Raw genomic sequence first — 15,370 nt, 5'->3', positions numbered from 1 at the left:
AAGTTGATTTCATAAAACTAAAAATAATAATAAATAAATATAAGTCACGTATTTGAAAAATAATAGTTTTTTTAGCATACAATGTAGACTGCTTCCAACTTACTTTATAATACTTTACATAGTCTGTTTATTTTAAATTAAAACTATATATACGCATTAATAAAATTACTGTTTATTTTTACGTACCAAAAATTTGCAATTAAAAAATATTCTTCATCAGTATTGATTTACAGCAAGCAATCTAAAATAGTCATATAGATTTAATTCAAATAGTTGTCATTTTTTTTTTCAAATATAAGATTATAAATTAAAGAATGTAGATTGAGATAGATGGTAATTAAACAGACCAAATAAAGAAAAAGATAATAAAAAGACTAGTTTGAAATTTTGAAAAATAATTTCTTTGCCTAGTGTGTATAACGAAGAAGCGTAAAATATTAAGAATACTTAACAAAAAGAATGTGATCCAGGTTCTTCTCTACATTATAATATAAAAATACTAATAATATATAATTTAGTATTTTATTATCAGAAATGAATAAATATATTTTACTTAGAAAACAACTTAAAGATAAAATATTAAAAATATATAATATATAAGACCAATCTCAATGAATTTCTAAATGTTGAATTTAATTTATCATATAAGAGCAAATACATACACATTTAGTATGTTCCGAACATTTCATTATATAAAATAGTTCTGTCTAATATATATATATATATATATATATATATATATATATATATATTCATACATCTATACATAATAGGTTTAATACGTATTTTGGTCCTTCTTTTCGTAGGGTCTGTTCAAATTGGTCCTACTTTTTTTCAAAAGTTCACTAAGATCCCACTTTTCGCAAAAACGATGCACGTTAGTCCTTTTTTAGGTTTAATACGTATTTTGGTCCCTCTTTTCGTAGGGTCTGTTCAAATTGGTCCTACTTTTTTTCAAAAGTTCCCTATTTTGATCCCTATTTTGATCCCTCTTAGTGAACTTTTCGTATTTTGGTGAGCTGTACATTTTGATCCCTCAAAAGTTCACCTCAACGAAAAATGTACAGCTCACCAAAATACGAAAAGTTCACTAAGAGGGATCAAAATAGGGATCAAAATAGGGAACTTTTGAAAAAAAGTAGGACCAATTTGAACAGACCCTACGAAAAGAGGGACCAAAATACGTATTAAACCTAAAAAAGGACTAAAGTGCATCGTTTTTGCGAAAAGTGGGATCTTAGTGAACTTTTGAAAAAAAGTAGGACCAATTTGAACAGACCCTACGAAAAGAGGGACTAAAATACGTATTAAACCTACATAATATTATGTTGATACGCAGCAACAAATATATAAAACAAAAAGGACCATTGATGTGGACATGGATGTCGTTCTTTTCTCATTTTTCTAACTTACTTCGGAAGGTATAAACTATGGAGATTAATGAAAACTACACTTGGTTCACATAGTGTATATTATTTCAAAGTATGAGTTGTGTGGAATTATAATTCTAATGTGTGAACACAATAAGAAAATCATTAAATAACAATTTAATTTAAAAACAAAAAATAATTAATTATTATATTAAATAAGTTAAAAACAATTTTACAAATTAAAAATTATTATTTTGTAAAATTGTTTTCACTATTGTTTCGGTTGAATTGGTCTGAGAATGGAATCCAGATCGATGAGTTGTTGACCTACAGAACACACTCTGACACTCAAGTCAAATATTTTTTTCAAAAAGGTCTTTATTTTATTAGGATAGATAGGGGTTAATTTTCCTAAACATCAATCGTATATTTATAGGGCTTGTGGCAGCCAAGCACATCGACTGACCATTAACGCAATATATTTTTATGCAATCAAACCCAATAATCAATTATTAATACAATATATTTGTAAAGTGTAAGACAATCTGACCCATCAATACCTGCTAATTGCCCATAAATACCATTAACTCCGATCGGTATATTTCATATAGTACATAAGTTCCCCAAGCCCAAGCAAGCTCTATATTGAAAGAGGTGCGCATGGATTATTAATTATGAGCTTAGAGACGCTATGAGTTCTCTTTGGAACTTTTTCCAAGGTTAGGTAGTGGACGCTAGGAGTTCTCTTTGGAACTTTTTCCAAGGTTGAACAGTAGACGCTATGAGTTCTCTTTGAAACTTTTTTCCAGGTGGAGCAGTAGACGCTAAGAGTTCTTTTTGGAACTTCTTCCTAGATTGAGCAGTAGACGCTAGGAGTTTTCTTTCGAACTTTTTCCAAGGTTGAGCAATGGACAGCGTGCTAGTAGTTATCTTTGGAACTTTTTACTAGGTTGAGCAGTAGACGCTATGAGTTTTCTTTGAAACTTTTTCCTAGGTTGAGCAGTAGATGCTAGGAGTTCTCTTTTGAACTTTTTCCAAGGTTGAGTGGTAGATGCTACGCTAGGAGTTCTCTTTGGAACTTTTTCCTGTGCAAGATATTTTCACCAACAAAAATTAATGTGTTAAAAATTATTCAATAATTTATTTTTATAATGAGAAGCCATTAGAATCTGACAAGGTTGCACTTTTGTGGTCCAATTGACCAAGTGGTAAGGGAATTAACCTTCTTGTATAGGGATATTTTTACTCACAAAAATATGCGTTAAATAAAATATTCAATACTTTATTTTTATAATAAGAAGCCATTAAAACACTAGTGCAGCGAGGGGATTTTACCGCGGTTCATTTTCACTATACGTCGCGGTTTAAGAACCGCGGCATATTCAGCCGCGGTAGTAAGTCAGACACTTTAGGCCGCGGTTATAACCGCGGTATATAGGTTGCGGAATATGCCGCAGTTGTCGATGGAACCGCTGCCTAAATCCATTTTTTTTTTTAAAAAAAAATCCACTATATGCCGCGGTTCAACCGCGGCAAAAGACGGAAGCATATGCCGCGGTTAGTGTTAAAACCGCGGCCATATGTCTCGTTTTAAAAAAAAAATGAAACACTATATGCCGCGGTTGTGGTTAGAACCGCGGCATATTCCCCTGCAGTTTTTTAAAATTGCAGGTCTGTTTTTGTGATATCCACTACCACAAAAACAGACCTGCATATAAAAACATGTACACAAATTCAATTTGAACATAACAAACACATGTTCAAATGTATTTCAACATCAAATAAAGTACAAAGTCTAAGAAAATTCTATCTAATCAAATGCATTGTTTAAATCTAAGAGCTATTGTATAATCTAACTATATACTTCGCAGCAGCGTTCCTAATGAATAATAGTGACTTCTCAGGAACTGGTGTAGTAGTCTTGAATCTCTGCCAAAGACAATTCATTTTAATTAGTGTATATGAATTCAACATTTGTTAAAAAATCAAAATTTGTTAAAGTTAAATATTACCGTTTCCCAGCGACTTGTGATGTGAGCACTAGTAAAAAATCGGGTTTTTACAGCGCACATTATGCCACGGTTCAACGAAAACCGCAGCATAATGGTGAGCGGTGGCAGTTTTGTAAATAAAACGAACATATATGCCGCGGTTCACCTGGGAACCGCGGCATATACCCCAGTCAACCATTGCCTTTGACGCCACGTATGAATAAAAAATTAAATAACAGAGTATATGCCGCGGTTCTCTGCACAACCGCGGCATATACCCTGCCAATTTATTGCAGGTGCTGACTGGGTCAGAGAATTTGAAAAGTTACAGGGGGTATATGCCGCGGTTCTCTGGGGAACCGCGACATATACCCCTGTAACGTCTCAACTTCTCTGCCAGTCAGAGAATTTCAGAAGTTACAGGGGGTATATGCCGCGGTTCCCCAGAGAACCGCGGCATATACCCCCTGTAACTTTTCAAATTCTCTGAAAGGCAGTTGGGGAGACAGTTGTGTTGAACACGTTTCAGGGGTATATGCCGCGGTTCTCTGGGGAACCGCGGCATATTCTCCTATATGAAAATAATTTAATGTTTATTTGAAATATTTCGAGGTATATGCCGCGGTTGCCCGCTGAACCGCGGCATATAGTTTGAAAATAATTTCAAAAATCCCATTTCTGATAATTTTTTAAATTAGTATATGCTGCGGTTGGAGGTTAAACCGCGGCATATAACCCTTTTATACCGCGGTTAAGTAGTGAACCGCGGTAGATTCCCCAGTTCAGAGTTAAAAATTAAAACTTTGAACAGTGATCGTCTTCTTCCCGCAAGCCTCACTGTTCTTCGCGTTTTCTTCTTCTCCGAACCACCAATCATCTCAGATATTGCGTTTTTCACCGTTTAAACTCAAAATTGTTCGGTCATTATTGATTTTTGACGATAAAAACGAGTTTTAGCCGATCAAAAACGTGATTTCGTTGCGTTTTTCACCCTCTCCGCCGCCGTTGTGTTGCGTTTTTCACCCTCTCTGCCGCCGTTACTCTTCCAGGTATTTATGTCCTTTTGCATTCTTAACGTCATTTATTCATTAGTTTTTCAATAATGCTATAGTTTTTGTAATGTATGAAGTTTCTATAGTTTTGGTAATGTATGGTATAATTTTTGCTTTAATTTTGATAATGCATGAAATTGTTATAGTTTTGGTAATGTATGGTATGGTTTTTGCTATAGTTGTAGTAATGTGTGTTGTAGTTCTTGTATTATTTATAAACCTTAAAATATTATTTATGTAATATTTAGGAATATGGATCGAAATTGGATTAATTTACCACGTATTAGTGCTGAGTACGAGAGAGGTGTAGAGGAATTTATACAATTTGCGCAACGTAATGAGGGGAGAACTGATGATGAAGTGAAGTTTAGATGTCCTTGTGTGAACTGTTTGAATGGGAGAAAGTTGAACGCAACTCAAATTAGAGAACATCTTATATGTGATGGTTTTCTAAGATGCTATACAACATGGATCTGGCACGGCGAAGAAATGGATTTTCCCACTGACTCTCAAAGTGTAAATGTTACTGATTCCACCATGGAAGAAGATCGACCGGATGAAGACAAATTGGAGGACATGATCCGCGATGTTGGAGCAGAAAATTTTGCCAAAGCTCATGTGTATGAGACGATGTCGACTGATGCAGAAACACCTTTGTATGTCGGTTCAACTAAGTTCACACGTTTGTCAGCGGTGTTAAGGCTCATGAATTTGAAGGCGAGCAATGGATGGACTGATAAGAGTTTTACAGAACTGTTGACGTTGTTGAATGAAATGTTGCCAGATGGAAATACACTACCCACTCGTAATTATGATGCGAAGAAAATTCTTTGTCCAATGGGTATGGAGTATAAAAGGATACATGCTTGTCCCAATGACTGCATTTTGTATAGGAAAGAGTTTGAATTTTTTACAAAGTGTCCAAAATGTGGCTTATCACGATACAAGTCAAAAAACAATAGTGAAGATAATGGTCAGATAGAAAAAAATGGATCTGCTTTGAAAGTAGTTTGGTACCTTCCAATAGTGCCCAGACTTAAGCGTTTGTTTGCGAATCCCAAAGATGCTAAAAATCTTAGATGGCATGCAGATGAGAGAAAAATTGACGGGCTGCTTCGTCATCCAGCTGATTCAAAGCAATGGAAAAATATTGATCGACAATTCCCCGAATTTGGTAAAGAGTGTAGAAATCTTAGGCTTGGTTTAGCCACTGATGGAATGAACCCATTTGGTAATCTGAGTACCAATCACAGTTGTTGGCCAGTTATATTGATAATTTACAACTTATCTCCTGCATTGTGCATGAAGAGGAAGTACATGATGTTGTCTATGATGATATCTGGTCCAAAGCAGCCTGGAAATGACATAGATGTTTATCTAAGCCCACTAGTTGAAGACTTGAAGGTTTTGTGGGTTGATGGGGTTGAAATATTTGATGCATTCGCTTCAGAGACTTTTATGATGCGTGCAATGTTATTTTGCACCATTAATGACTTTCCTGCTTATGGTAATTTGTCAGGATACAGTGTCAAGGGTCATAAAGCGTGTCCTATATGTGAAGAAAACACTGCAGCTCATCAATTGAAACATGGAAGAAAGACGGTGTATCTGCGTCATCGTAGATTTCTAAAACGTAATCATCCATATCGAAGGTTAAAAAAAGCATTCAATGGAGATCAAGAGAGGGACGAAGCACCAAATCCACTTACTGGCCTTCAAGTTCTTGAAAAAGTTAATAAAATACATCATGTATTTGGGAAAACATCGAAGAAGTCATCTGTAACGACCCCTTGGAAGAAGAAATCAATATTCTTTGATCTTCCATATTGGTCAAAGTTAGATGTTCGACATTGCATAGATGTGATGCATGTAGAAAAGAATGTGTGTGATAGCTTGATTGGTACATTACTCAACATTCAGGGAAAGACAAAAGATGGAGTGAATGCTCGTTTGGATTTGGTTGACATGAATATCCGAGAAGAGTTGGCACCCAAGGAGATTGGTAAACGTACTTATTTGCCCCCTGCATGTTACACAATGTCTAGACAAGAGAAGATAAGTTTTTGTGTATGTTTAAAGAGTATCAAAGTACCACAAGGATACTTTTCAAATATGAAGAGTTTAGTGTCAATGCAGGACTTAAAGCTTGTTGGCATGAAGTCTCACGATTGTCACGTCTTAATGCAACAGTTGTTACCGGTGGCTATTCGTGGAATTTGGCCTAAAATGCTAGGCACACCATAAACAGGTTGTGTTCATTTTTCTCGTCAATATGTAGTAAAGCCATCGATCCTACAAAGTTAGATGAACTTCAAGGCGAGATTGTTATCATCTTGTGTCAACTAGAGATGTTTTTCCCTCCATCTTTTTTTGACATCATGGTACATTTACTTGTTCATTTGGTTAGAGAAATCAAGTTGTGCGGACCGGTATACTTAAGATGGATGTATCCTATTGAGCGTTATATGAAGATTTTGAAAGGGTACGTTAAAAATCCATATCGTCCTGAAGGTTCGATGATTGAAAGGTATATTGCTGAAGAAAGTATCGAGTTTTGTTCAGATTACATGACATCAACGAATCCAATAGGAGTTCCTCGCACAGCATGGTTGAATAAATTTTCTACAAGTAAAAGCATCCGAGGTGTCAATGTGGTGACAAAAGATCGCGAAGAATTGTTGCAAGCGCATCTTTATATATTGAACAACATAGATGAGGTGATCCCTTTTTTGGAAGCACACAAAGCAATTGTTAAGAATAAAAATCCAAGACAATCAGAGAAATGGCAATTGATGGAGCATAACAAAACATTTATGTCTTGGTTCAAATCTGAAATTGACAAAGAGCCACATTCTTCTGAAATTTTATTGTGGCTTGCAAATGGTTTGAAGTTTGATGTCGTGTGTTGTACAGGTTATGAAGTCAATAATTGCACATTCTATACGAAGACTTTGGATGATAAAAGCACAGTACAAAATAGTGGAGTCAGTTTAGAAGCTGAGTCACTTCAATTTTCCACATCAAAAGATCAATCTCCTGTACTTGGATCAATGAGATATTATGGTATAATAGAAGAGATATGGGAGGTTGATTACACCAAGTTTTCTGTTCCATTGTTCAAGTGTAAGTGGTTTGACAATAAGAGTGGTGTGAAAATAGATGACTCGGGTATGACACTGGTTGATTTTCGCAAGGTGGGTTATCGAGACGAACCGTTTATCATGGTACATCAAGCATCTCAAGTTTTTTATGTCAAAGATCCTGCGTCTGACCATTGGTATGTTGCTCTTCAAGGCAAAAAACAAATTGAAGTTAACGAAGACAATCTGATTAATATTGATATTGCTGACAACCATTCATTTCAAACTACAACAAATTTGGATGACCAATCTGTAGTTGACGATGATGTACATGCAATTCGGTCAGATCATGATGAGGGAATATACATATGATGAATCCATATCTTTATGTATGAATTTTCAATTTCTGTACTATTACATGTTTTGTTAATTTATATGATATTACATAAGTCTTGAAAGAAAATTTAATGTTGTTATTTATTTTGACAGATATATGGCTGATCATCCACATTCTTCAGGGGATGAGGCTCCCCCAACCAGATCCACTAGAGGACCCACTAGGATGAAACAACTATTAATGAGGAAAAATAGTGGTGAAAGAACTCCGGTGAATGTGAATGTCACCACGGGTGTGGCAACTGGCCCCCATGCAGATGACTTCCGATCATACCTTGGAGTAGTGGCACGTGATAGGATTAGCATTCTCATTCCATCTTTTGATCATGTGTCCGAGGGTGATCGGAACATTATTTGGCAAGATATTTTGGTAAGTTAGTTAATAGCATTTGAATTAAAATTTGTTTATATTGATAATTTTGTACTAATACAACTTTATTATGTTTTTTTCAGATGACATTTGACATTCCAAATGTCCCAACACTTAGAAATAAGTGTTTGTCAACTGTTGCAGAAAATTTCAGAAACTTTGAAAGCAAGTTGACATCAAGGTACATCTTTGGACACCTTAAACATAAAAGTCCATGTAGTTCATATAAGTCCATTGATGAGGAGACTTGGCGGCTTTTCAAAGAGAGTCGGATGTTAGAGGAATGGCAGGTTAGTGTAGTTCATATTATTCAATTCCTCATTAACAAATATATATCATATGAACTGATTAATTAATGTGTATGTGACAGGCAATTAGAAGCAAAGCACAAGGAACAAGTGCTAAGAACAAAAACCCCCACCTATTATCTCGTGGTGGGTATAGGAAGCTTGAGGAGAAAATCCTCAAGCAAAAGGCAGATGCTATACCACCATCTCAGAGTGGTAGCCCTCCTCAGCCTCCTTCTCCACCGTCTAGACATGAGAAATGGAAGTTGGCCCGTATGCGACCATCGGGCACCTACTCTTCCGACACTGCACGAGAGATTTCTGAAAGAATTGTAAGTTATCACTGTTCCTAAAATAATAAATATTGTCATTATACATACTACATTAAACTATTTAAAGAATAATGATGTTTTGTAATGTTAGAGGACGCCTTGGTTGAGCAGAGCTCCCAAGGCCAATTCACTCCAGAGGGTCGCCAGGATATTCTTGCTGCTGCAATTGGACGACCTGAGCACCCTGGACGTGTACGTGCTCCAGGTCCTGGAGTAGGAATTACGGATTATTTTGGGAGCTCTTCTCGTCAGCCTTCATATTCATACAGCGATACACAAAGGATGACAGAAGAGATCACAAAAAAGGTCCGACAAGACCTTATGCGGGAGATCAGGGCCGAGGTGAGGGCTGAATTCCAGATGCTCTACCAGGAGCAGTTTCAGAGCATGCGCCCGATGCAGTCTCCTATAGAGGAACATGTGGTCCCTCCCCCTCCCACAGGTAAACTTAATAAACATTTATGTGCAATTATTTCTATCTCTTGTATAATCTAACATTTACTCTGACAGGGAGAAGCGACAAAGGAAGTTGTTCCGCATCAGCCATCCCAGAGGATGACATGGACGATGGTAGTCCATGTCTGCTATACATTTTAGAAGAAGATGAGATAGTGCTGGTAGCTCGTGGAACAGAGTTTAGGTCAGCGACTGTATGTCATGGTATGCAACTATTAGAGGATGAGGTGAAGGTCTCAGTGGATGAAATGATCATGCCAGATGCCTCGGTTCCACTGTCCACGGAAGAGATTTTCACTGTGGAACAAGCATATAAGTCGTTTATCACTTGGCCTAAATTTTTGGTTAAACCAGTTTCTGACCCCTCGGTATGAAATTCTTCTTTACACTTCTCAATTTTAAAGGTTTTTGATGTCAAAACTTATCTTATCTTTTCATGTAACAACAGACGCAGGCACAACAGAAGATTCCTCTATCTGAGGATGACCCTCTTTCTTCATTGCATCTACTTGCTGACATCCTTGATGATAAGCCTTTGGAGGTTGAGTATGATGCTAATGTATTTGGGCATGGCTCTGAGGTCCCAATATACCTTAATAGCCAAGATGTCCGTGAGCTTGCGTCGGGAACACAAGAGTTGAATATTTCAATTATTCAACTATGGACGATGTATAAGGCAAAAAAGTATATTTTCTTGCCCCTTCCAAAACTCCTTATCAGACTCATGTTGATATGCTCAAAATCATTTGATTCATGAATTGATTGGGGATCAATGAATCCATAATCATCAGAACGCCCCAACTTATTACTGACCCTAGACATATACCTGAAATCAAAAATTAACTTTGATATAAGGATACTTGATATATAAATCATTTTTATATATAAATAATTGGTCATAAACTTACATCGTCCATAGTTGAATAATTGAAATATTCAACTCTTGTGTTCCCGACGCAAGCTCACGGACATCTTGGCTATTAAGGTATATTGGGACCTCAGAGCCTGCCCCAAATACATTAGCATCATACTCAACCTCCAAAGGATTATCATCAAGGATGTCAGCAAGTAGATGCAATGAAGAAAGAGGGTCATCCTATGATAGAGGAATCTTCTGTTGTGCCTGCGTCTGTTGTTACATGAAAGGATAAGATAAGTTTTGACATCAAAAACCTTTAAAATTGAGAAGTGTAAAGAAGAATTTCATACCGAGGGGTCAGAAACTGGTTTAACCAAAAATTTAGGCCAAGTGATAAACGACTTATATGCTTGTTCCACAGTGAAAATCTCTTCCGTGGACAGAGGAACCGAGGCATCTGGTATGATCAAATGCTATTAACTAACTTACCAATATATCTTGCCAAATAATGTTCCGATCACCCTCGGACACATGATCAAAAGATGGAATGAGAATGCTAATCTTATCACGTGCCACTACTCCAAGGTATGATCAGAAGTCATCTGCATGAGGGCCAGTTGCCACACCCGTGGTTACATTCACATTCACCGGAGTTCTTTCACCACTATTTTTCCTTATCAATAGTTGTTTCATCCTAGTGGGTCCTCTAGTGGATCTGGTTGGGGGAGCCTCATCCCCTGAAGAATGTGGATGATCAGCCATATATCTGTCAAAATAAATAACAACATTAAAATTTATTTCAAGACTTATGTAATATCATATAAATTAACATCACATATAAGATGTTCTCTAATTTGAGCTGCGTTCAACTTTCTCCCATTCAAACAATTCACACAAGGACATCTAAACTTCACTTCATCATCACTTCTCCCCTCATTACGTTGCGCAAATTGTATAAATTCCTCTACACCTCTCTCGTACTCAGCACTAATACGTGGTAAATTAATCCAATTTCGATCCATATTCCTAAATATTACATAAAAAGATAAGCTACTAAAAATCAAACTTGCAATTTCATACATATCATTGAAACTTAGTGAATAATATTTTAAGGTGTATAAATAATACAAGAACTACAACACACATTACCAAAACTATAGCAAAAACCATACCATACATTACCAAAACTATAGCAATTTCATGCATTACCAAAATTAAAGCAAAAACTATACCATACATTACCAAAACTATAGAAACTTCATACATTACCAAAACTATAGCATTATGCAAAAACTAATGAAGAAATCATGTTAAGAATGCAAAAGGGCATAAATACCTGGAAGAGGAACGGCGAAAACGCTTGGTGCGAAAAAAACGAAATCGCAGCGGAGAGGGAATGACGCGTTTCAAACGATTTTGATCGGCTAAAACTGTTTTTTCTCGTCAAAAATGAATAATGACCGAATAATATCAAGTTTAAACGGTGAAAAATGAGGAATCGGAGATGAACGGAGTCGGAGGGAGAAGAAAAACGCGAAACAGAGACGGGCACGCGAAGAAGACGACACTGTTCCAAGTTTTAATTTTTAACTCTGAACGGGGGAATCTACCGCGGTTCACTACTTAACCGCGGTATAATATGGGTATATGTCGCGGTTTCACGCCCAACCGCGGCATATACTGATTAAAAAAATAATCCTAAATGGCATTTTTGAAATTATTTTCAAACTATATGCCGCGGTTCAGCGGGCAACCGCGGTATATACCTCGAAATATTTCAAATACATATTAAATTAATTTCAGATAGGAGAATATGTCGCGGTTGCTCGTAGAACCGCGGCATATACCTCTGTAACGTGCTGAACACAACTGTCTCCCCAACTGCCTTTTGGGGAATTTCAGTAGATGACAGGGGTATATGCCGCGGTTGCTCTGCGAAACCGCGGCATATACCCCTTTAACTTCTGAAATTCTCTGACTGGCAGAGAAGTTGAGAAGTTACTGCGGTATATGCAGCGGTTCTCTGGACAACCGCGACATATACCCTTATAACTTTTGAAATTCTCTGACCCAGTCAACCCCTGCAATAAATTGGCAGGGGTATATGCCGCGGTTCAGAGCAGAACCGCGGCATATGTGTTCGATTTATTTACAAAACTGCCACCGCGCACCATTATGCTGCGGTTTCCGTTGAACCGTGGCATAATGTGCGCTGTAAAAACCCAATTTTTTACTAGTGAAACCTGACAAGGTTAAACCTAGGTAGTCCAAGTGACCAAGCAGTAAGGGATTGAACCTTCTTGTGCATGATATTTTTACTCACATATCCGTTAAATAAAATATTCAATATTTTATTTTTATATTAAGAAGCCATTAGAAGTTGATAAGGTTGAACTTTGGTGGTCCAACTGACAAGTCGTAAGGGATTGAACCTTCCTTTGCGGGATATTTTTACTCACAAAAATATGTGTTAAATACAATATTTAATATTTTATTTTAATAATGATAAGCCATTAGAACTTGACAAGGTTGAACTTTGATGGTCCAAATGACTAGGGGATAAGGGATTGAACCTTCATGTGCAGGATATTTTTACTCACAAAAATATTTGTCAAATAAAATATTTAATATTTTATTTTTATAATGAAAAGTCATTAGAACATGACAAGGTCAAACGTTGGTGGTCCAACTTGTCAAAGCGGCTGCAACATAATGGTTAGCATGGGATAACAAACCAAGAGAGGGTTGAATTTGTCTTTAATAAAAATGTGTGCCTTTTGAATTTCTACTCAATTAAACTTACTAAGCAAATAATATTAAAAAAATAAAGAGAGTAAGGTTGAGAGAAATTTGCACAAATGATTTTATCTTGGTTCGAATCTTACGAATCATATGTCCAGTCGCCTATATCAAAACAAGATAAACAGTTCACTAATCACAACACAATTACAAACTTCAATCACACAAATACAATTTGTAATAGTTTAGAAAACTCCTCTCTTGAAGCGACAAGAGATGAGACTCACTTCCCTTAAATACACTAAGGGACAAACACCTCCTCTGAATACTTCATGAAGGATGATCACCTCCTTTGAATCTTCACAAAGGATGACCACTTCCTCGGAATACTTCACGAACGATGATTTCCTCTTCCAAACACCTCCTTGGATGCACCAAGTATGAATTGGCTATTCCTCTGTTACTGTAGGAGCACTTCACCAGCTCCACAAATGAGAGTTTCTCAAGTCGAACAAGAACACACAAGTCTCAAAGGTTTCTAAGTCCTAGAGTACAAGGGAAGAATTGTTGTGGAAGGAAAATGGGAGTTTATTTATAAACTCAAGCAAAGACTCTTCAATTTTTCGTTTTCTGCCTCTGTAACGCTTTTAATTGATTAACTAATCGATTAAATTGAGTGTAACGTTTAGTTCAACGACTACAAAACTCTAACGGTCAAATTTAATCGATTAGCTAATCGATAAATCTACTTGTTAATCGATTAGTTAATCGATAAATCTACTTGTTAATCGATTAACTAATCGATAAATCTACTTGTTAATCGATTAGCTAATCGATTAAATGGTAGTTTAATCTATTATTCTAGAGACAATTTGAGTAGTTCCATTTTTACTATGATTAATTGATTAATTCTAGATCTAATCGATTAATTCAATGTGTTTTTGACTCTGAACTATGATTCTAAGATACAAGGAATCAAAACCACTAAGAACCTAAGTCCTAGACACAAAATTACAATTATTATAAAAGTTTTCATCTCAATACAAGTCTTCAAAAGATCTTCTAGAATCTTGATTTCTCTTGACTTGATTTGAGCATCACTAAAACTTCATCTTCATCATTTTGCTAACACAACTGACCAAGTTGCAAGGGACTGAACCTTCCTTTAGAAATTGTTATGGAATTTTTTGCTCTTGATGCTAAAGCTAGTATCGATATGAAGTAGCAATGTCGAGACCGAGCGCACATCTAGTTCATCGTGGTTTCATGGGGATGTCGCTCGGCCCCATGGTGGGCGCCAAATGTTTCGGTTGAATTGGTCCATGGGTCGGTCATCCTTCCTTGCTTTACTCTCTTTCGATCGTCCAATCCTCTCCGAGAACACAATCCACTCTGATGGGTTGTTGACCTGCAGAAGACACTCTGACGCTCAAGTCATCAATGTTAATTTACCTAAACATCAATTATATATTTATAAGGTTTGTGGCAGCCAAACACATTGATTAATCATTAACACAATATATTTTTAGGCAATCAAAGCCAATAATCAATTATTAATACCGTATATTTGTAAAGCGTAAGGAAATTTGATCCTTTAATACCTACTAATATACCTGCTAACTGCCCATAATGACCATTAACTCTAATCGGTATATTTCATATAGTACAATTATTAACAAAAAAATTATAATTGATTTGTGAAATAGAGTCTAAATTAATTTCTTACATTAGTTACTAAAGTTAGCTATCATAATTATCATTATCATGATTTTTATGATGTTTATTTTTATCTTTTATTGATATTTGTATTATTATTTTTTAAAATAACTAAGAGTTTATGAAATAATTTTGAAAATATAAATAATTGGATTTTATTTGTGGAATATTATGTAAACAAGTGAAAATCTCATAAAATTGAAAAACTTATAAAGGATTGTCAGTTGATTCATTCAAATATATTCTGAAGATCCAATTAGTTGGCCCAATTTGTCTAGCCAATAAGACTAAGTCATCAAGTAGAGTTATGTCAAATCGTCTAGCGAGAATATCATGCCTCATTCGCAAATAGTTAAAACATTCCTAACCAATGTTACCCATAATATACATTGTGAGGGTAGAGAGGTCTATTACCTTGTTACATTTTGTTAGATGTGTGCAGGCATGTAGGAATGAGAGATGAAGAAATTGGTACCAGAAATTATAACGACAAGCACAAAAGGATTAAATGAACAAGACTAAGAAAGATCAACAATAAAATCAATGATGACAGTGATAAAACGATAAAAGGTGTATCAAACAAGATAACTTTCTGTAAGAGGGATTTTATGAAGTATTGAATTAGGTTTTAGTAATTTAGGTTATCGTCCCATTTATATATATTCTTTGTAAAAAGATTGAAGTATCCTAAATACTTTTTTATTTATTCCATCTTTACTGCC

At 35.8% G+C, this 15,370-nt stretch overlaps 1 protein-coding gene across 1 annotated transcript; it reads left to right on the top strand.

Moving 5' to 3' along the window:
* The first annotated feature begins 9,495 nt into the window (after positions 1–9,495).
* On the top strand, positions 9,496–10,091 carry LOC128193756 (uncharacterized). Its single transcript, XM_052867849.1, has 2 exons — positions 9,496–9,702; positions 9,783–10,091. The coding sequence occupies exons 1-2, from the start codon at positions 9,541–9,543 to the stop codon at positions 10,089–10,091; spliced, it is 471 nt and encodes a 156-aa protein (XP_052723809.1). The 5' UTR covers positions 9,496–9,540.
* Positions 10,092–15,370: the final 5,279 nt, after the last annotated feature.

Source organism: Vigna angularis, chromosome 8 (assembly GCF_016808095.1).
Source record: "Vigna angularis cultivar LongXiaoDou No.4 chromosome 8, ASM1680809v1, whole genome shotgun sequence".
In the NCBI taxonomy this organism is placed as follows: domain Eukaryota; kingdom Viridiplantae; phylum Streptophyta; class Magnoliopsida; order Fabales; family Fabaceae; genus Vigna; species Vigna angularis.
The sequence above is the reverse complement of the archived record's forward strand: the minus strand, read 5'-3'. Positions and strand labels throughout refer to the sequence as shown.

Bases quoted from the DNA above. Each gene is read 5' to 3' on its own strand.
- LOC128193756 (XM_052867849.1), top strand. From the start codon at position 9,541: ATGCAACTATTAGAGGATGAGGTGAAGGTCTCAGTGGATGAAATGATC. The intron at 9,703-9,782 runs GTATGAAATTCT...ATGTAACAACAG, and splicing joins AACCAGTTTCTGACCCCTCG to ACGCAGGCACAACAGAAGAT.